General features: G+C 40.3%; 1 protein-coding gene across 4 annotated transcripts in view; it reads right to left on the bottom strand.

Annotated features, from left to right (window-relative positions):
* r3hdm2 (R3H domain containing 2) overlaps positions 1 to 21,496 on the bottom strand; it is a 55,349-nt gene that overhangs the window by 16,968 nt on the left and 16,885 nt on the right. For 2 of the 4 annotated variants that reach the window (XM_080460673.1, XM_080460674.1), the window contains exons 3-17: positions 17,076 to 17,236; positions 16,681 to 16,849; positions 16,324 to 16,548; positions 12,859 to 12,900; positions 10,461 to 10,547; positions 10,211 to 10,334; positions 9,447 to 9,525; positions 8,631 to 8,690; positions 8,111 to 8,251; positions 6,611 to 6,719; positions 5,693 to 5,788; positions 5,470 to 5,519; positions 1,261 to 1,496; positions 688 to 827; positions 151 to 249 (exon numbers count right to left, since the gene is read on the bottom strand). In XM_080460673.1, the coding sequence (XP_080316799.1) occupies positions 151 to 249; positions 688 to 827; positions 1,261 to 1,496; positions 5,470 to 5,519; positions 5,693 to 5,788; positions 6,611 to 6,719; positions 8,111 to 8,251; positions 8,631 to 8,690; positions 9,447 to 9,525; positions 10,211 to 10,334; positions 10,461 to 10,547; positions 12,859 to 12,900; positions 16,324 to 16,482 (1,422 nt within the window). In that variant the 5' untranslated portion in view covers positions 16,483 to 16,548; positions 16,681 to 16,849; positions 17,076 to 17,236. The remainder of the gene's footprint in view (positions 1 to 150; positions 250 to 687; positions 828 to 1,260; positions 1,497 to 5,469; positions 5,520 to 5,692; positions 5,789 to 6,610; positions 6,720 to 8,110; positions 8,252 to 8,630; positions 8,691 to 9,446; positions 9,526 to 10,210; positions 10,335 to 10,460; positions 10,548 to 12,858; positions 12,901 to 16,323; positions 16,549 to 16,680; positions 16,850 to 17,075; positions 17,237 to 21,496) is intronic. The other 2 variants (XM_080460675.1, XM_080460676.1) reach the window with 2 other exon arrangements.

Raw genomic sequence — 21,496 nt, 5'->3', positions numbered from 1 at the left:
CTGGTATTAATAAGAACAGGGTGACAGAGTGCAAAGTGTTTTTTTTAGTAGAGTACAGCATTTGCCAAGTGTGTAAAGTGAAGATGTCAGTCTCGCTGTCGTCCTTAACTGGATAAACAAAGAGATGAAGCTAATAGGAGGTGTCAGTACCATTGTGTACTGCTGGGGAGGAGAAACTGGCAGGAGAACCTGGGGGCAGGAGGGGCTGGAGTAGGAGACAGGCTGAGAGGGCTGCAGAGACGCCACCGGCTATACACACCAGAAAGAGGGAGGAAATAAAGAGCATAGACAAGGGTGCAGCAGGGTAGTGAGAGGACAGGCATCGGAAGCAGATGGAGAAAAAGGAATAAAGAGAAATTAAGACAAAGGAGGATAAATGAGGGTTAGAACACAAAAGGAAAGTTGTTAATGAGCTGACAGGATAGTAACGGAAATTATATAGTTTTTGATTAATATAGAAACTCAAAACTGTCGACAAAATAAATTGTAATCAAAAAGAAAAGAAAAAGGCAATGTCTGCTATCAGACAAATGGTTACTGAGACTCCCAATAATTTATTAGATTCTTACAGATTTCTGCTTTGAACTCAACTTGAATTAAAAAAATTGATATTAAATCAATGATGAACAGCGGGTCACTACTGGTTTGATTTAAGATGCTGATGTGGTTGGCGGCAGATGCACTTACCTGAGCGATCAAGTGGCTGCTCATGGGGTGCTGCTGTGGGGTGGGCAGTAGGGCAGCCTGAGGTGGTGCCTGGGGTTGGGGCTGTGGCTGCTGGGGCTGTTGAGGTGGGCAGGGAAGCAGGCTACGGCTGGACTGGGAGGCTGCAGGTGGGGGACACACATCAGAACTGAATAGGGGCAGGCCGAGTGACGCAGAAGGCGGCATGACACATATAGGAAATAATGCTTGCATGGTAATCCTATGAAATCATGAACCCACAATAGTTAAGTCTGTTGCATGTCTGATTGAACACTTTGGTCCAAACAAAGTCACAGCAGTATAGTCTCAGTCTATGAAAATAAAGCTAAGACTGACAATCAGACAAAAAATCAGTTTATGCTGAAGTCAACAATTGCCACAACCGGAGCTGTATCAAATTTGCGCCGATGCTATAGCGACTCTCCAGACTCAAGGCAAAGCATTACTTCACTTAAATGTTAAAAGTTAAAGTAGATGTTAAAGAACAGAAGTCTTTAAGTAAAGGACGATTTAAATGTATTTTCATGGAGCCACACTTCTCTCTGTAGACCTTACCAGAGCGAGAACCTTTGCAGCTTCCCTGTGAGCCTTTGTTGCTGCCGAGGCTATCGCCCCTGGTGAGGATGGAGATGCCAGAGAAGCTGCTGGCCTTGGTGACGGGTGGCCGGAGGGTGCGGTTGGAGCTGTCTGAGTCTGTGCTGCTCCAGGGCCGTGGCTCCAGGCACTTCATGTCACTGTCCGTGCTGCTCTGACGACTGCTAGACGCTCGGCTGGAGCTCTCGCGGTTCCCTCTGAGAGACGACAGGAAGAGAGCGGAGGGATGGAGGGAAGAGAGGTGACATGACGAGGATACAGTGAGAACGGATGCTCACAGTAGAGAACGAGAGATATGTGCAAATTAAACAAAGTGCATATTGAATAAAAACAGGAGACATAAAAAATAGGAAGGGTAGAATGAGAGAACACATAAAAAGATGATACGCACATAGATGGGTATAAGAAAGTAGGTGGTGGTAGAAAGACAGTTAAGGAGGAGAGAAGGGGAAGCAAAAGCAGAAGAGCAAGAAGAATAAGACCATCACAGTTCAAAAGGACAGTCAGTTGTAGGCTTTAGGATGGGGCATTCAACAGAGATGCATAATTGGCTGGATTAGTGTACCCACGATACAAACTCAGGCAACATGTCACCAATGATATTATCTCCAACTTGAAACATACGACCACAAACAAATCCACACACACAAACCCATCCATGTAGGGAAACACACATGCAGGGAGAAACAGTGCTTGAATCCACACCAGGGTTTGAGGGGATATATCACAGTGATGCCAGATAAGACAAACGCCCATGAATTCAACACAGAAACCAGCTAAGACACTGTTCAACACACAGGACTCACAGAATGCAAACATATATGTTAACACATTTAGATACATAGGACAGTAGCACATGCACTTAGAATATGTTTTATTTAAGACAGAATGTGACCACGGACCAAGACACACAGGTAGAATTTTCAATTAAATTGATAGAAGATGTACAAAAATCACTCACACGTTAAGAGCAGGAGTACAACAACACTCAGACACACACACACACTTATACTACAAAATAATCACTTGCTACCACTGGTTCACCACTATGGTTCTTTAAACTATATTGCCGTATACACACTCATTGTGTTGTTGTGATGCTGTCACCCTGGATAAGGGCCGCTGCCAAGAAAACCAATGATCACACTGTAAGCGTAACCACCACTCTTGGGGAAACCCCTGCATCACAAGTGAATGGGTGGCTCTGCCATTGACATATCACCATTGGATATATGTTCGGATGCTAAGCTCTGAAATATAATGAATCTGAATTAAGAAAAAAAAATAAAAAGGACAATGTTATGTAATGCTATACATACAAAGCTGCACGTTGAAAGCCTTGCAGGTGAAGAGACCTACGACTCTGCACTGAGGATAGCAGAGGAAAAAAAAAAAAAAAAAAAAAGAACAGCCCAGTCAGCTGTAAACACTTGCTTTTATCATCCTCTAAGAGCAGGAAGGGGGATATGAGCAGAGCATGTCCGAGTGGGGGGGAAAAAAAAAAAGACAAAAAGGTAGAATGAATTGAAAATATGTACGACAGATTGTGGGGAAACTGACCAAAAACAGGGATGTATGGGTTGTAAAACCCTAGTCATAGCGAGTAGTGTTTAAAGGTGGCTGTGGCTCATAAATATTTCAGAGAGACGGTAATTAATGGAGGATCTATTTTGAGGCCTCTCTCTGCACAGCCTATTTTAAGGAAGGGTGGGTGCTCTGGCATTCTCTGCACAGGCAGGCGCACACTTGTTCGCTTCGCTCTGCAGACGAGGACGAGAGCAGGATGAGCGGAAGAGGAGAGATTCTGCCACTGATCACATGGTGTTTCATCTCCAACAGCAATCCCCATCACATGCACTAACAGAGAAAGGCTGCTGCTGTTCTTATGTGCATCACCCTCCATTTTTCTTGAATGCTAAATTAGCCAATGATCTTGTTTCTGTTTATTTGCCCCAAATTGGTGAAATTATCATAAAGGTAATGACTATTTACCATGGAAGTCAAACATATTTGATATGAATGATGGGTTTCATCAGAAAAAAAGTCTCAAACATACATCATTAATACCATTTTAGATTCAATGTGAAGCTATAGTCCAATGTATAGTTTACAACACATGAAGGTAATAAGAAATGTATTTACTAAACATGGACAGAGGCTGAGGATTAAAAACTGCAATCTTACAGCTACACAAGGCACAATAACAGGACTGTGTTTGACAGGTACTCTTAAGGCGCTGCATAATATTTTGTACACAAAGGACAGCTCACAACAGTGTACCTTTAGCTGGCATTTGCCTGATTTATCAATGGGCATACACCAAGTGATTATTGGCTTATTTTCTTGATATTAACCAAGAATTCAAGTATGTACTGTAAGTGAAAACATTATCAGTGACATATAATGGCTTCACATCAGAAATAAGGCCAAACGACTAGATCTGGTTGTCGAGAAATAAGAAGATGTTTGCATATATCCTGGTCTGTAACTATGTTGTAATGAATAGTATGTATGTAACTACTTTCACTTTTTTTCTTTTCAGGATTGGTGCCGTGGCTGAACAACAACGTGGCAACAGATGTGCAAACAAAAAGAATTTCCAAAACCAACTAACAATGATAATCATCAATAAACATGTTTAATGAAAACTTATTTCAATTTAGGAACCCCTTAGTCACTGAGAAGCAGCAACTGGTTGCTAAAATCTACCTATGTTAAGAGTCGGGATGCAGAAATAACTCGACAGTGGCTAGTTACATTTAATTATCATCGTCATTTCTGGAAAAGCATCAGGATGCATCACGGAGTGCATTCAGCATAGAAATTAGCCAGGTCTACAGTATAAATTGCAGTGAGTGGCTCTGGTGACCCTGGGATCAGTTGAGCATACACCTCTTATTATTACTATGATATAAATGAAACAGATTAGATTGAATTACTCTGTCCCACATGTGATCAACAGGTTTGTACAGAAGCTGAACCGAGCTTTAGGCATGTATTACAAATGTTATTAACCTTCACAATTCTACATCTTTTCAACATTCACAGTATTGGATACCCCCCGCCCCCCCCAAAAAAATAAATAATTACATTATAATGAAAACAGATGGTAGCTGCATCTCATTTTACTTTGAAAACAATTTTAAACAAATGTCACTCTTTCATTTGCTGGTATTGTGTCTCTTTCCTTTCATAACGTACTTACTAGGAAACAAGTAACATGTTAACAAAAACTAAGTGAATCACAAAACAAACAGGTTACTGTGAACGTGATGCACTTACTTCATATAAAAATGTAGTTGACGGTGGATGGGTGGAAGGGTAAGTAGGTCAATCAGTCCCCAGTGAAACCACAAAGCAGCCATGCATGGGTCATGGGAAACCCCACAATGCAATGCTGGAATAGCCATTAATCAGCCGACTACGCCAAGCAAGTATAATAACCACCACAAGTCACCACTATCATCACCAAACCACTTTGAAAGATGTATATGGCAACACACAAGCCAGTCAGTAGTACCCCAATACCTAAAGATCTGCCTCCTCTTTTGAGAGCTAGAGCAGTAGCCTTCGGTGGAAAGTCTGTTGAGGTTAACATTAGGAGAAAACGCTAAGGTTACAGCACTGGATTGGAGAGTGGGGGAAGGTTTAGAGAAAGGTGGGTGAGGTAAAAGAGGAGGGAGGTGGCGGCAATCACAGTGTGTGAAACTGTGAAAAGGTGGTTAAAAACAACAACAAAAAAACAGTAGGAAACTTTGGAAAAGCCCCCGCCTTCTATCTCTGAACATATTAAGTCCTAATATCTTGATACACACTGCTTTGGGAAAGAATGACGCTTTATTCCCCATAAAACTTTTTCTATTTACAAATCTTTCTTAAAGACCCTCAAAGAAAATGATCAAATACATATATATATGTTGGGTTTTTTTTAAAGCACGATAAATATGAGAAAAGCAACAAAAACTCACTTATAGTTTACCTAAAATCAACCTGATGTTCATGTTTTGGTTAAATGAGCTTTGAACAATAACTTTATACAGAAAAAACAAGTGAAGAGTTAAAACTATCATTGCTGAAAGCTAAGAAACAAACATGTTAACGGGAGAGGTGGGAGGGATGAAGTCTATGAATGACACACACTGACGTCTGTGGGAGGACGCATCATCTTACCTGTTGTCGTTGATGTATCCATTCTGAGAGGACTGTAAATAAAAGGACACCTGCACATTATGAAAAGGATCATTCTTCAAGGAGTAGTTACAACAACAATGTTTTTGCACATCTATCCTGACAGATCCCAAAACGTTAAAGACTTCATGCCATGAATTAGTCAATGGTTCAGTGATAATCTGGCCTTCTTGTTCCTGTTGCCCCGCCATGGCTCAATACTTACTTCTCGGGCAAAGATCCGGTCTCGTACCCGCTGATATTCTTCCTCACGCTCTTCAATCGACTTGCTGCGCCGCCCGTCCTGCAGCGGCACGCGAATCTGACATTTAGGAAGACAGTCCAAACTCAATGGATTGAGCGACCGAATATCGCATTTCAACCTAAAAACTTGTTAATACCGTTGCCGTCACTGTTTGTGCAACCTGCCGGAGAGAAACGCAGCAACAACTTGCATGATAACAACAATAGCATGTGAAGAATAGCAGATGTCTCTTGTCAAAACAAGACAGCAGAATGGAAACTGTGCGAACTGAGAGTTTCTGAGAGACGCAATCAGCGTGGGAAGGTTTAGCACCACAAACGTGATAAAACAGAATCATACAAAACGAATATGACAAATCTGTGCAGGCATTAGGCGCCAAAGAAAAGTGTCAGAGCTTCGAACAAATACTGCTTCACTTGTTTCAGTAGTGTGAGAAACTTGCACCACACATCAACATTGCAAGAAGAGATTGTTTAGAAATGAGAATCCTCATAATCTTAACGGTTTCTGTATCTGAAAGCTCAGAGCTGAATTAATAGGCACGGGGTCGACTATAGGATGCTTCCAATTTACAATTTTTCAGACTTTGTAATGGGTTTTTTTCAGTGCTGTTTTGGTGTAGGGGTCAGTATTTTCTCTTTGCAGAATTTGCTTGTTTCTCCTGTGTATGTGTGGATTGTCTCCAATTTCCTGCGACAGTCCAAAACACATGCATGTAAGGCTAATCGATGATTCTTTGTGAGTGATTGTCTCTCTGTGTTTACCCGGTGATGCACTGGCCACTTGTTCACAGCGTACCCAGATTTCACCCGCAGTCGGCTGCGACTGGCTCCAGCAATCCTTAGTTGAAAAAAGATGAATTTATGGACGTGTGCCTACCTGATTATCATCTTTGTCCATGCTAGCGTCATCTCTCTTCAGGATGAATTTCTTCTGGAAGTCCATGTTGCGCTCATCCTTGATGTGTTCAGAGAACCTTTGCTCTGGGCTGCAGAAAAGTAAAGGACACAGACGCCTTGTTAGCAGACCAAACACGGTGAAGCGGAAGAAATGAATTAAAAGCAAGTGAAAGGTTAAATAAAAAGAAGTGAAAGAAAGGAGCTTCTGAAACTGAAAATCAAATATGACCTGATCCAGCTACAACCTTCAGCAAGTTTACAAGCCAACAAAAAGTTTTGAGTCAAAAATCGCATCCAGAACATTTGATCAGGATTCTGAAGCCTCCCCAAACGCTGCATATGTCCATGTACTGTTGTTTGTAAGTGCAAATGTTATATTCTAAAACTTTGGCCAAATTTGGCAACAGACTTTTTTTTTTTTTTTTTTTTAATGATCTTGCTTCAGGTTCAAGTTGTTTAATAATTAAATAATAATTATTTCATTATCAACAAGCAGAAACCTAAAAAAAAAAAAAAAAAAGTAGTATTATGATGTACAGCATTTCAAAAAAACTTTGACAGTAGCTCTGCTACAAGTGAGAACCTCCATGATAAATATTTGATATGATTTCCATCCTGGCAACTTATTACAGGCAGGGAAGAAAAATTATGCATCTTTGTGCATCAAACATTTGGGGTTAGGACTCCGGGGAAACGCTCGGGGATATAACTGAACTTCAAACCGCGGGTTGATAAATTGATGTCTCAAGTGATCGTTCAGAGAGAAAAGTGAAGTCTTTTTGCCGTTCATCGACTTGTGAACTTTAACTGATTGAGTCCATGAAAGGTTTAAACTAAACTTGTGCTTTTCAGAGGAGACCGATTTAGAAACAAACTTTCCACTCCGTTACATTTTCTGTCTCAGTTGTGAACATACCCTTTGGATACCATTATAGCTCATTGTTGCTGTATTTCTCTGTTCATATCGTTTCCCTTCATAATCACAGTAGCTTATTTCACCTCTGCTCCATGCTGCTTTTTGCCTTCAAGGTGTTTAAAATAGTCATGTTGCTTTGTTCATACCCTCTAAACCACTCTTGTGAAGAAATGTATTTATTTTTCTTTAAGCCGAAAGCAAATTTACCAACATATAGATTGAAGAATATATATAGAGATAATTCTAATGCCCTCACTTCTCAACTTTTTAATTGAATGTTTACATGAAAACACGTAGTTAACATCCACCGAACAAACTGCAGTATGGCAGATGGGTTAGGCCAGAGGTTGGCAACCTTCAACGCTTTACACCTTTTTCTGTGCTTGTATCTGCGTACAAAATAAAAAAATACATCTAAATGAAATTGCACAAGGTCTTGTAAATAGCTAAAAAAAAATATATATATATATATATATATATATATAAAAATGCAACCAGATTCAACTTATCAGGTTGAAAGAAAGTTCAAGCTCTAAATAGCGAGAAAACAGGAAGCACACTCACATGCGCGTGTTGCCTGTCTTATTGATAATGACAGCCTTCCCCGTCTGATCCACATTGTGGTCCATGCCGAAGTAGGCAGCCACGCGGTGCAGCAGCATACGGTGATAGGAAGTCATCTGAGGAAACTTCTTATACTGATTACTGCAGGGGACACACAGATAAAAGACTTAGTAGCAAGTCAAGTTCAAGTCTCTTTTTCTCCCCACGATGACAACCTAATACACATAGTAGTAATAGGTAAATGCAAAAAATGTCAATTCTATAGATATCCAAACTTTGTAATATAACCTAACAACATGTTTCGAACAAAAATGAATCTCTTCAAGCACCATTTTGGTCACAGTATTTTGGCTATCACCTTGTGTTTCCCTGTCATCTGAAACGTCTCCCATGAGGAAAATATGTGTCAACTACAACTTGACATATTTATAGCTTGCTGAGGTAACAAGATAAATAACAAGGAATGAATGCAGGGGGATACATTTAAATACTAGCAAGTGTTATGAAGAGCAGGGCTTACTTGTCGTCATTAATGAACTCCAGGATATCTTGTTCTAGTTTGAGCAGCATCATTCGATCCCTGGTGGGCCAAAGGGGGAAACAGAGCAGGGAAGGGGGGTGGGGGGGTGAGTGAGCTGGTGTCAGTAACAATATTCCCACAGTGACATTACAATCCTCCATAATAATGTCCTTAGACTGTTTTCTTCTTCTTTATTTTATTTTTTTATTTTTTAACTCCATCTGGGTCCTAATTTGTACTGAATGTCATTGTTTTGTCATTTTTGGGTGACACAGGACAACTCTCCTCCATGATTTAAATGCAAAGGCCTGCACCGGATGAATATTTGGACTTGAGCCGTGACTTTGCAAACATCAGCCAAACCCAGATCCAAGAAAGATAGTGTTTAGACTTTAAAGGAATTAATCATCTGATTATAATACAAATTTTCTAAGTATATGGATCGTGTTTTAAATGTGCACAACTGGATTTCATGTTGCACAATTGTGCAGCTAAATTGACAAACAGCATACCTTTTTTTTAATGTAAACAAATGTGTGACGTCCATGTTTTCATTCATCTGGTGCAAACATTTAACAAGTTACTGAAAGACTAGCTGATGTTGGACGTTAATATCTAAAACACACAAAAAAAGATCAACCCTTTTCATTAAGTCTGTGGATATACTTCAATAGTTTGTTACATTTAAGTAAAATTATTCATGCTATATGTACCCAATGATTTAAATTGAATAGTCTATCATATTTAATTCATATTTCCTATTCTCTCATTATTATTAGTTGTATCAGTGAGCCTTTTTTGGGGATAACGTCATACCTGGGATTGTTTTTCAGTGTGTTGACCAGAAACTCGTGAACGTCGATGCCCGTGGAGTCGGTGTATTCCTGGCTGGAGTCTGTTACATCGAGGAGAAAAGCAGATTGGCAGGCAGGGGAGAGAAAAAGTTGCAATAGTGGTGAGAAAAAGGGAGCGTGACATTTTCATAAAGTCAAAGTCAGATTGGAAGAGCCAAGTCAGAAAGCTGCCAAGCACAGCTCCTAAAATGGCACCTCGACACACCAGCGGAGACATTCCAGGTTGTTCAGGGAGGATAAACATCGGAAGCAAATAGCAGGAGATGCTGAGTAGCTGTTCTTCCATACTACCACTTGCACACACACACACACACACGCTTCACTCTTCAGGGGATCATTTTCCACTATTTTCCACTACACTAGACAGTTGGGCGAGCCATTTCATCTCGGCTGTTCTTGGGCCTACTGACACCTGAGGGCCTCTGCAGAGGAAGACGGAGGTGATTAAAGAAGAGGGCGATATCCCATCATATTTCAGTGAAATTACTTTGTCTACCTTCTGAATTGGATAATGAAAATGGAGTCGAGATAATTAAATATGACTGTTGTGACACTACAAACTCCCCCTTATGCTTTGCTAAAGAGATTGATTTTGGCTGACACCGTAACTCAGCTTTCAATGGAATTGTGTAGCACCGGGTTTCTTGTGTCAGATAACATTTCCCCAGATCCTAAAAGGCGCAAGCATGCTTCAACCTGCTCTGAACCGCTGAATTTGAATCTTACCACGAGACAACATCTTCCGAGGAGTCTTGTCCTTCTTCTCCTTCTCTTCATTTTCGTACTCATCCTTCGAAGATTTTTCCTCCTCCTTGTCAGAGGGACAGCTAATGTGAAGCTGGATGATATCCTAGAAATTCATATTTATTAACTATGAGATTAAATGTCATATGAAATATGAATTACTACATAACAAACATTTATAGATAAGGCTAGGTGCAGGTTGTAAAAGGAGGTTATGAAAGGGGAACAGTACCGATTCTGGAGGTCCATCATTGGAGAACGGACCAGAGGACTCCTCACACACTGCCAGACTTCGTACCAGCTTCATTTTGGCATTTGACTGAAAAATTATCAAAACAGCAAGAACAACATTTGTTTTATTCCATTGGTAACAATAAAACCAATGTTATTATACACATTGATTTTTCTCTGATTTAGTGAGCACAAACGAAAAGTACAGACATTTGTGTTTGGTAGATATTTCCTTTGTTGTGACGATACTTCTTGAAAATACATCTTATAAGATTAGAAAAGTTACTTATTTTCATTTTAAACGGGGCCACATTTGTGAGGAACATGCATGTCTGGGTTGAGAAGCAGGCAAAGAGCAAACGAGAGTCAAGAGAAAAACATTCAGTAATGGTAGAAAAGATCTGGCTTTATAAGCTCAGCTGCTCTTCCCACTATACATGTTCCTTACAGATATAAATAATGAGGCTTTACAGTAGTTTGCAATTTATTACTAATACGTATTGTGACAACAAAGGAATAATCTACCAAACGCAATTGTCTTAATTTTTGTACATAGTTTACTTGTAAAATAAAATAAGTCGACATTAAAAGAAGCATTAATCAAACACCACAACAATATACTTGCAATGAATCAATAAATTTGTCTAAAACTTTCTCCTCAAATCTAATATAAGGTTTTGATTTTATGACAGGACTGTTTCAAAAGATGTAATGCGATATAAAGTAAGTTTTATTTTTATATAATTCCACCAAATGTGTCTTTTCCACTATTTATTTCTCTCGATATTATGGAAGAGACGAAAACACACTGCACTTAATTGAAGCTGGGCAGCTTTTCTACAACACATAAACTTTCATTTAATGCCAATTAGGAACTTAAATATGTCAAAAAGTCCTAGACAAGAGTAAATCTTACATAAAACCCTGAATAACGAGTGATAATAATGTTCCCTGAGTAATGAAAACAGCTGAAGTCGGACACAAAAACTTTTAATGCTTCCTAAGTGATAAGGAAACTGTCCCTTTGAGGATTATGTATGAAAACCAAGTGTAAAAATTTTACAATGGAGCATTTGAAGAGAGTTTTTAGTGTGCCAAGAACAATGTAATGTAATTCCTTTTATAAACTGTACTGGGGTAACACGATCGGTCACACTGGGTTATTTTGAATGCACACAGTGAGAAGTTAAACTCTCAGAACCACTGAACTGACATCTTGTAGATGTGAAGAGGGCATTAAACAATTGTCATCTGTTAAACAAGCTTAGTTATAATCGGTATATATGGTCAGATACTACGAGAGTTAAATACAATTACTTTTATATGCTTTACATGAAGTCAGTTGGGGAATGAACCAAAAGTCTTAATGTCTAAAATTCAACCAATGAAAATGCCGTTTCCCTTTGCTCCACAAAGTTTGCCGTTCATTTTAGCAAGTCATCATCTACATATGAAATGTCAGTGGTTCTAAATGAGCTGTACTCTCAAAGTGCTACTGAGGTCACACTGACATGTCTACTTTTAATCCTCTCATTGGAGTTAAGATTTTAAGCCAATGATAGAAAGGAGGTGGTCCACTGAAGCTCAGGAGATTAACGTGGTAATAACGTAAAGGTCGGTCAAAAAGGGGAAAAGGTTATTTCAAGGAGTTAGACAATGAAGTCATTTGTGTGACTTTAAAATCAAGTCGCCTTTTTAAACCACATACTTATCATGTCTTTGGGTGCTGTTACACAAGGATGGTCTTGGTTGAATTTGAGCAGGGAATGGCAAAAACATGGTTGCCAAAACAAACACTGATCAGGTTTTTAAAAAGCAGAAGGAAGAAGAGAATCCAGCTCATTGAGTGGCCAGGACCAAAACCAGAAATGCATCCCCCCTTCATAAAAAAGATACACATGCAACTATGTGCAACATCTTCACTGTACTTGTGAAAGGCCACAGTACATGTCTTGTATCAGCCACCTCTGCTGGACTATGATGATGCTCATGTCAAGGCCTCTGTAAGCTCTATACAAATGTTGGATGTTATCTACCACAATGCATTACATTAACTTTCTATCCAATGACTTCTAAGACTTTCATCATACCCTTTCATGTCCAAAGTCTTTATTTCTTTTACTTCTTTTGTCTACATATAGCATTTCATCTGAATGATGTATAATAAAGTATTTTTTAAGACTATGAAGAACATCCTTCAAAACAAATTTTGGTTTCTAGTTCCTTTTTTCCCCCTAATGTTCTTTTATTTGAAATATAATTCAAAACTTGTCATTTGGTATGTCTGTAAATAACTGTTTTTATATATTTGACAATTCTCTCTTGAAAATAAGGACAAGATGGTCTAAATGAGAAAACCTGGGAAAATGAAGGCCAAACCCTAATGACGAGTATCTTACCTTGGCCCTTTTCCTGCCATGGCTGTGGTTGGGAGCCCGTTTCTGAAAGAAAAATTCATTATTTTAGTCATTTGAATATAAGATATACGTTAAATGGACTTAACTATACAGGATCTAAATATAAACATGAATTGAAGAATTCAGTCGGACATTACATGTCTTGATCAGAAGAGGCAGCTCACTGGTGGCTGACTCCAATGCCCAAACATTAAGCTGCATTATGATCTGAACAAGAATGTTGACGACAGAAGATATTACACACATACTATGTTCATTTTGCAGGTCCAGCTAACAACGGGCCCATTCCTCAATCCATTTGTGTGTAAAACCTGCAATCACCTGCACTCCTCAGCTATATCAACAAAAAGATTTCCAACTTATCATTGTGTGTTCTAATTTTGCATTTTTATTCTACTATCCTATAAAACCTGTTGTTTCGGTGCGGAAAATGTACTTAAAGCATATCACTGCACATTCTACTATGTATAATTGTTGTGTTTGATGAGTAAAGGACTTGACTTGAAACTTTGAGTTTCTTACTTTCTGGTAATCGGATCACCCGAAACGCTTGTAAAGGCACAGTCTGAATGGACACTAACTGACAAAGAGATCAGAGATGCGAGAACGAAAATACAATGAAAAGTTGAGAAACTGGTTTTCAGCCGAGGACCCTCTGGGCCTGTCCACACGCCGTTTCATGTGAACGCACAGTTTTTGGCCCATCATCCACACGGGGCGTTTTCGGAGCCTGAAGATTTTTTGTTTTGTTTTTCACCCTGGTGAAATTCTAAAACGCCTGCTCGGCTGTGAGGTGTGGATGGGCAAGACGCACATCTGCGGAAATTGATGTCAATGCCAATGTGTAGATGGGATTTATTTTTTATGTTTTTTAAGGAAAGCAGCCCCCTGGAGAGACACATGATGGACAACCTCACTGTTTTTTACGGCAGGTTCGAACGCAACAGATTCACACCCCTCACCCACTCTTACAATAGAACAACTGATTACACCAAACTTCTAGCAACAACACCCCTCCCCCAGCCGCCCACGGATCTCATATACCCAGGTTTTTGTTTTTTTCAGTGCAGCAGCATTCTGCCACATATGTTGTTTTCAGAGTGACGTGCAACCCACTAACCCCCGGTGTAAGACATGGTGTGCATGTGTTCAATTGCCAGTGGGAACAGATTTAGGTCACCAAAGGTGGGTAGTGGGTGTGCTTGGCAGCTAACTGAACAGCAGTCATGATCGTGAAAAATATTAAGAAAAATATCCCTCAAATGGTGTGATGCAGTGACCAGCAAGTTACAGAGCCATGGCTTCACCTTTGTTTATTTTCGTTATGTTTTGTTGCCTCTATGATTACGACTGCAATGTGATGACATCACAAGTTACTTACAATAGTGAGGGAAAAAGGATGCAAACCATTTCTTGTGGTTTGAAACCAGGTAAGCAATTCGGAAAAATGTGAAATATCGAAGAGGCACGGACTCATTTCAGAAATCAGCTTCACTGGTGAATTTCAGTTTTAAAAACTGTATAAGAGTAGAAGATACTTTATTCATCCCCCAAAGGGAAAATTCTAAATGTTCAACAGCTCACAAGATAATAATGATAATAAAAAAATTCCAAGTTACAATCATGACGGCAATAAAAAACTTAATAAGAATAAGAATAAGGGATTCAGTAATAAGTTAAGTAATGGAAATGTACAAATCAGAAAAGTAGCACAGATAGCTAAATGTTGCATTAAAAGAGGTCACTGGTTGCTACACAAGATGTCAAAGTTTCTTTTGATCTCTTTTAGCATTGTAATATGGTTTGCCATTCCTGACCTGCAGCCATCAAATCCAATCATGGAAATTTAATTGCGGTTTACACTAATCAAAAACAAAAACAGAGCATAAACACATATGCACAGCCCAGTTCACCTTGTAAGACTTGTACAGGAGAAATAAAGAGACACACGCTTATATATCGTCCACCCACTCTGGACCTACAGTCTTCAGAAAATCTCTCTGAAATCTTTCCCTCAAAATACACAACGTAAAATGAAATAAATGTGAAAAAAAAAAAACATTCAAATCATCAAAATCACTCATCACATACATTCCACATTCATGTGTAGTAAATAGTTAAATTGAATAACTAGTAATGGGAGAACCCCTGCTCAATTAACACATCACACACCTGACCGTGTTTAACGTCCTCCTATAAAGAGCAGCACACAGGTTCAGCTCTGTTTGCCAGTGCGGGAGCACTACAAAGGTAAGGAGCTTAAATCAACAATCTGAGTAAACTTCAGGTGGACCCTGGTTTTCACTTATTTCTACTATTAATAAAAGGGGGGGGGGGGGGGGGACACACACGGTATGAACGGGTCATTGACACCTGGTGTTTACATGTCTTTCGGGTGATCCGATCACAAGTGGCGAGCCCCGTCACAGACTGTTTACACTGTTCCATATCGCACGCTTCGGAGTAACCACTTGAGTTCGGATTGTATTAGTACCTCTACATCACTTTCGCTAAATGGCCCGGCACGCAGTTAAAATTAATCCAGCTTGCACTGGACGGTATCGACTGCCCAGACACTGTCTCTACAGACCCTCAGGCATGGATGTCCATGTTCTTTTCCATAGTTTCTTTGGAAAGACTATCTCTCAGGCGGGCGCATTCTCTTATACAGAAACATGCAATGATGACGTTTGCGCATTATGGATTTTCCTGCGACAGCATTGTTTCGGAACGGATTCGTAAGGCGTGGTGTTCTCACTACAAAGCCTATGTGGTCAGATGCGACCCTGAACACCTTGGGAAGCGGTTTGAGTGAAAGCTCTTTGGTGCCTGTTCACACTTGTCTTTAGGGCTCGACGATTGTGATCAGATCACCTGGAACGCATGTTCATGCAAGGTATACATGGGCCCAGTGAGTGAGTGAGTGAGTGAGTGAGTGAGTGAGTGAGTGAATCCAATTCATTGTAAATGCTTACATACTATAAAAAAAAGTTATGGCCTGCAGAATGCGGAAATAAAAGATTCACCTGAGGCTGAAATAGTTTCTTGATGACGTGGAAATACTATCATTTTTCCAATTCAAAATAACATAATACAGAGAGTAGGATGCAGTTAACATTTCTCTGATCTCCATGTTGCTGCCTGTGTGGACAGAGCTGAGGCTCATCAAAAACAGCAGAGAAAATGTGACATCTTGTCACAAGAGCAATAACAATCTTTGTCATTGCTTGTGACAGAGCGACAAATAATGCTCAAGAACCGAGTTATTTCTGAGAGTCCTGCTTCACGAGCGGTACATAATGTTTTCAAAATGTCACATTGTTTTGTCATTACCTCTGAAATCCAAAATTGGTGTACACATCAAATAACTCAACTAAACAAATGTCTGCATTGTCATTTACTTATTTAATCATAACTCTGGTGTAGAAATCATTAGCTTCCTTCTACCTGTGCATCTTGTGGGGCGCCATCATCAGGGTCCAGGCCCTCCCCTGTTCCTTCTTTGGTGCCCTGTGGTTGAGGGGAGGTCTTGCCTCGACTGCAGGGCTCAATAAGTGGCCCACTCTCTCCCTCCTGCTGGATGTCTGTTGTCAGGCTCACTGACATCTTCTTACGGGAGGGGGAGAGGGTGGGAGTGGGGAGGGGGTTGGGTTGAGGACCCAGGAGGAGTGGCTGAAAAAAAAGACAGGCAAACGATAAGAAAGAGAAAGTCTAAACGCTGAGAGAATGACTTCTGTCCGCTGCAGACGGAAAAACAATGGCATGTGGAGTTTCTGTGTGAGCGTGTACTTCTATACCATCTACCTGTAGGTGGTACCAGATCCGTGCTGGACTCTGTACAGCGAGGGTGGATAGGAACCACACGCAGGAAGGAGAGGGGGCACCACTAAGGTAGTGTACAGGGCAGGGCTGTAGCAGGGGGCGAAGTGCAGTCCATAGCAAACCGTAGCCTCTGGGATGGGGCTGTAAGAAACTAACACACAAAAGTAAAATGCCAAACATCAGATTTAATGTTATAAGACATCAATTTTATACAAATAGGCTTCTTTTTAAAACTAGAGACACATATTTTTGCAGATCACGTTTCCATCCAGTTTGGGAATAAAGGTTTTAATCTTAGTACAAGCACATATGTTTCAAATAACATTTGAAGAAGAATATCAGGAAAAACATGCACACAATAAAAATGCCATATTTACAGCAGTCAGGTGAATAGAAGAGGCAGCAGTTAGCCAGCCAGACAAGGGGGAGGGGCACACCAGCAGGCCAGCCAGCACCTCAGCACTCCTCTGGGGCCTCTCGCTCTCTTCTCTCCCTCCGGCTTAGTGCAGCAGCATGGTTTGTCCTACAGTCAGGAGCCCTGGACAACAAGAGCAGAAGAGGAAGACACGGGTGACGTCATATTTCACACACTGAGTGACTCATCGCTGCTGCTGCCGCTGCTGCTGCCGCTGCTGTTGGTAATTCTAGCAGGGAGGAGGACAAAGCAGCTGAATGCTCACAGTCTACAGTCACGCAGCTTTTAAAAACCAGCACTTTCATGCTAAATTGTTAATTATTGACTTTATTACCATTTAGAATATGTTCTTCGCTACAGTGGGAACGACGACTCATCAAAAGGAAATCCGTTTGTGAGGAAGAGCAAGTTGAAAGCAAAAACATGGCTCATGCAAAACGAATTAATTAGTGTCAAGTGAGTTTAAAAAATAAAAATGACCTTTAAATTTGAGAATCAGTATATTATACTCTATTGCAGTACAATTCTTAATAAACTATGCAAGTGTATATATCCCCATATTTCTGGTCATTGGTGATCAACATCCAGAAAACTTTCTAATTTTCCTAATTTAAACAAACCCCTAACAACCCCCTAATAATAATAATAATAATAATAATAGCTAATAAACTGTCATACTGGCAGCTCACCGCACAATCAAAAACGACAACCGCATCCTTCGTCATTAACCTGATCTGTTCAGACATTAGCAAACCAAACACCTCAGACCATTTCAATTTTACAATGGACTATAAAATCATCAAATCATTATACACGTTGATAACTGTGGTGATCTCGTCTCCATTTATTTCCCCCAGTTAGATTAATAACGTCAATCTTCCAATACAGGGTCAATAAAAAGGGTGAAAGATAACCTTTCTAGCCCTTGCCATGAAAGCAAAGAGGGCAGTAAGACTTACTTTCAGAAGGATAATGTGCATGTCACAAAGCTCCTTGTCACAACAGCATGTCACTAAACTGCAATTGATGTCAACAGCTTGACTGAATTAAGCAAAATAACAAGTATGAACAATTCAAAAAAGGAATACATAAGAAATAAAATGAATAGAAGTCCATGAAATGTGGATGTGAATTAAAGCGCAGAGTGTGAGGTCTAGCTTTAATGCACCCGACAGTGAGATAAAACTCTAAACAGAACAGAAGTGTGATAGCCAGCATGAATGTATGCAGCACAGATCAGCGTCATTCATGCATGTCCCTGTCTGTACCACTGTGCTGTGCTGTAGAATAAATTAGATGAGTGAACAAACAAGGCAGGGATTCCCAGTGTGGGAAAAACCCAGGCAATGCAACAGCAAAGGCTTGATCAGCATCAGCAACGTTGCACTACATCACTGACCAGGACACCCACATGCCCCAAACCCCACTCTGCTTGCTCAAACCGACCAAGCAACCAGCAGCACACAGCAGAGCCACACTGTCATGCGGACATGACTAAGTCACAATAGTCTCCTCCTCCCGATACTTGGCTGCATTCATACGGAAAATTCTCACACAAAACCAGTGAATGACTTTGGATTACAAAGCAAAGATTATCAATCACTTCAGGTGTCAATCCTAAATCTCACAGCTAAGCAGACTGTCTTTTCTGAGAGGCCGGGAGGGGCTGCAGGAAAAATTGTGAATCAGACAGTAAAAGGGTACTTATGAATAAACCTGCTTCACCTATTCTGTCCTCTACCCATTCCTCTTTCATGTTCCCTTAGCTCTCAACACTCTTCCTAGCCTCCGCACACACACACACACGGTTGCCAAGGAGACGGTAATGTCATTCTCAACTGCTGCCATTTGTGCCGTGCGAGCACCAGTGTGAAGGAAAGGGAGAAGAATGATATTAAAAATAAATACATAGATTGCAGTGAGGACAGAGTGAGAGAACTAAAAAGACATGTAGAGAGAAAGAGACGGGGAGAAAACAAGCGGCAGGAGGGCAAGATAAGCTGGTAATGCTGTTACAGTTCCTCTTAGATGAGGCAAACTGTAATAAAATAATGTGAGTTACCAAGAAGTGATATTTGAAATTTGTGCTTCCAAACTGATAGGACCTTTCACAGGCGGTAAAAGAAATCACTTGCAATCTGTCGCCATTATATGACATCCTGAGAACACTTTCAAGCAGAAATCCTAATGCCCACCATCACATTAAAAATGAATATGAGGGTTATCTCAGGGCAGTGGCTAGTTGTCAGGACGCAATACCCTGAAACGGTAAAACTCAAATGCGCTTATACTTCTTATGCTTGTCCAATCAGGAAGGGATTGCCAAGTTACATATTTTGCATCAATATTGCAGAGGAGTTGTTTCTATTCTCTCTTTGTTAGGCTGCAACATGTAGAGCTGGATGAGTGAGAGCATCTCGTTGAATATGTATTTCTACACATCACTGTGCCCGTGTTTCACCATGAGTCTTTATAGAACATACTTGCTTAATCTTGGTAGGAATAGACCAGCCCCTTCGCCACTGCCTCTCTCTCTCTCTGCCCCTCCTCACTTATGTAGTGTTTTTTGTTAAGGGAATATTTCAGTGGGGCCAAAACTTTTATTGGAAAGATTAAGCCGAGTGACACAGTGATGAAACCTTTGTAGGAAGCTGCTTCACCTGTGCAGCCACCGTATTCCGGTGGCGATGGAACCCAGTGTTTGAGTACTCATCGGTTCATTAATGTATTCAGATACGTGTAGTTAATTTTAAAGATGCGGTTTTGTTTATTCTTTTCATTTTCGATTCACCATTCCTCAGTATTTTTCCATTGCATAAAGTTTAAACTCCATATATGCAGTGTTATCTTCATTTTTATGTCCAGAAGGTTTTGCAGCTCCCGGTGTGTTCTGTTCAGTGAGAAACGGGTCCAAATAGCTTTTTGAGTGTTGAAGGTTGGCGATCCCTGGAATAGAATATGGATAACAAAAACTAAGTAGCTGAGAAGAATCGCAAAAGTTCAGCAAACTGTTACTGTTAAGCATGCATGCACCAGTGTCCTATTACAAATACCAGTTTTATTCCATGTGAATTTTACATTTATATTCAAGCAAATACTGATTATAGTACATGAAGAGTTACTATCGCTTAAAGCCATTGATGTTAACTATGGCTATGGAATTAACAGCAATGTCTCAAAATATTGGTTGCACACAGCAGAATTCAGCCCTGCTCCCCACTTGTTGTGTCCCAGTTCAGTCAGTGTCCTGGTGGGCCTGATGCTGACATCTTTCTGCCAACTGTCTGCATCATCACATGTGGCTGCAGATATGCAGCATGGCAGCTGATTCACACAGGACTTGTGCCTGTTACACCACAGGAAAAGAGTTATCCCCATCAAGCCGGCTCATAAAATGAGAGACAGACTAGCATTAGACAGCAGGATAGCCATATCTGACAGACATTTAAGGGTTTATATTGATAACCTATTCAAGCAGTTGACAGTTATATTCCTTTTCCAGACTGCTTCACAAAAACTATAGACTGAGGCGATTGACAACTTTTAAAATTGTCAGCTTTTGGCATATCTGGGCAAACAGTGTGTCAGTGTGAATTCATCAATCTTCATCCTGTACAACAAGACATCCCATGAAACAAAACTCTGCCATCCTCCATAAATAATGACAAAAAATATATATCTATCATCAGCTGTCATAAAGAAGAGCGGGGCACTCCCACCCACATTGTTGCCCATCTTGCAGACTTACGGGGCTCCTGATGACAGGCGACCAGCTGAGGCACACGGGTCATACTAGGTCGGGTTACCGCTTCAAAAACGGAAAATGAAAGGGAGTCTTGTTTGTGTGATTGTGCGTGCATGCGTCAGTACACGCTCATGTGCGTGAGTGACTGAAGGAGACTGGGAGAGCTATCAGCCGGGCCAACAATGTGTGTGAGAGATTATATATGACTGCAGTCGACTGCAGGCCAGCCGGACTAAATATTTTGTGCAGGTATGAGCTCACTGTCAAATTTAGCTGCCCCCGGTCAAGCTGGGTCAGGGTCTCAGCAATAGTTAGCAGCAAGCCAGGCGACAGAAATTAGAGGAATTCTACGTGGCAGCCGGTAAGAGTTGAAACCCCGTCTTTGTCGAGTCTTAGTGACTAATTAACTTATCAGTAATTTCAATGATCTGATTAATCAGTGCAAATAATAAGACAGAAAGCCAAAATCCCCAGTCCGATTCTATTATCTGGACGATCTGGCACATTGTAATAACCCATCAAAAAATAAATGAATGAATGAATTAGTTTCAAAAAAATAAACAAAAATCTGGTTCAGATTGTTTTAGTGAAGCATTTTTCCAAACTAATCATTACAAAGTGAATACCAGAAGGTTCTT

Source organism: Lipophrys pholis, assembly GCF_963383615.2.
Source record: "Lipophrys pholis genome assembly, chromosome: 4".
NCBI lineage: Eukaryota > Metazoa > Chordata > Actinopteri > Blenniiformes > Blenniidae > Lipophrys > Lipophrys pholis.
Note: the sequence above shows the minus strand (reverse complement) of the source record. Positions and strands in the feature narration are given on the sequence as shown.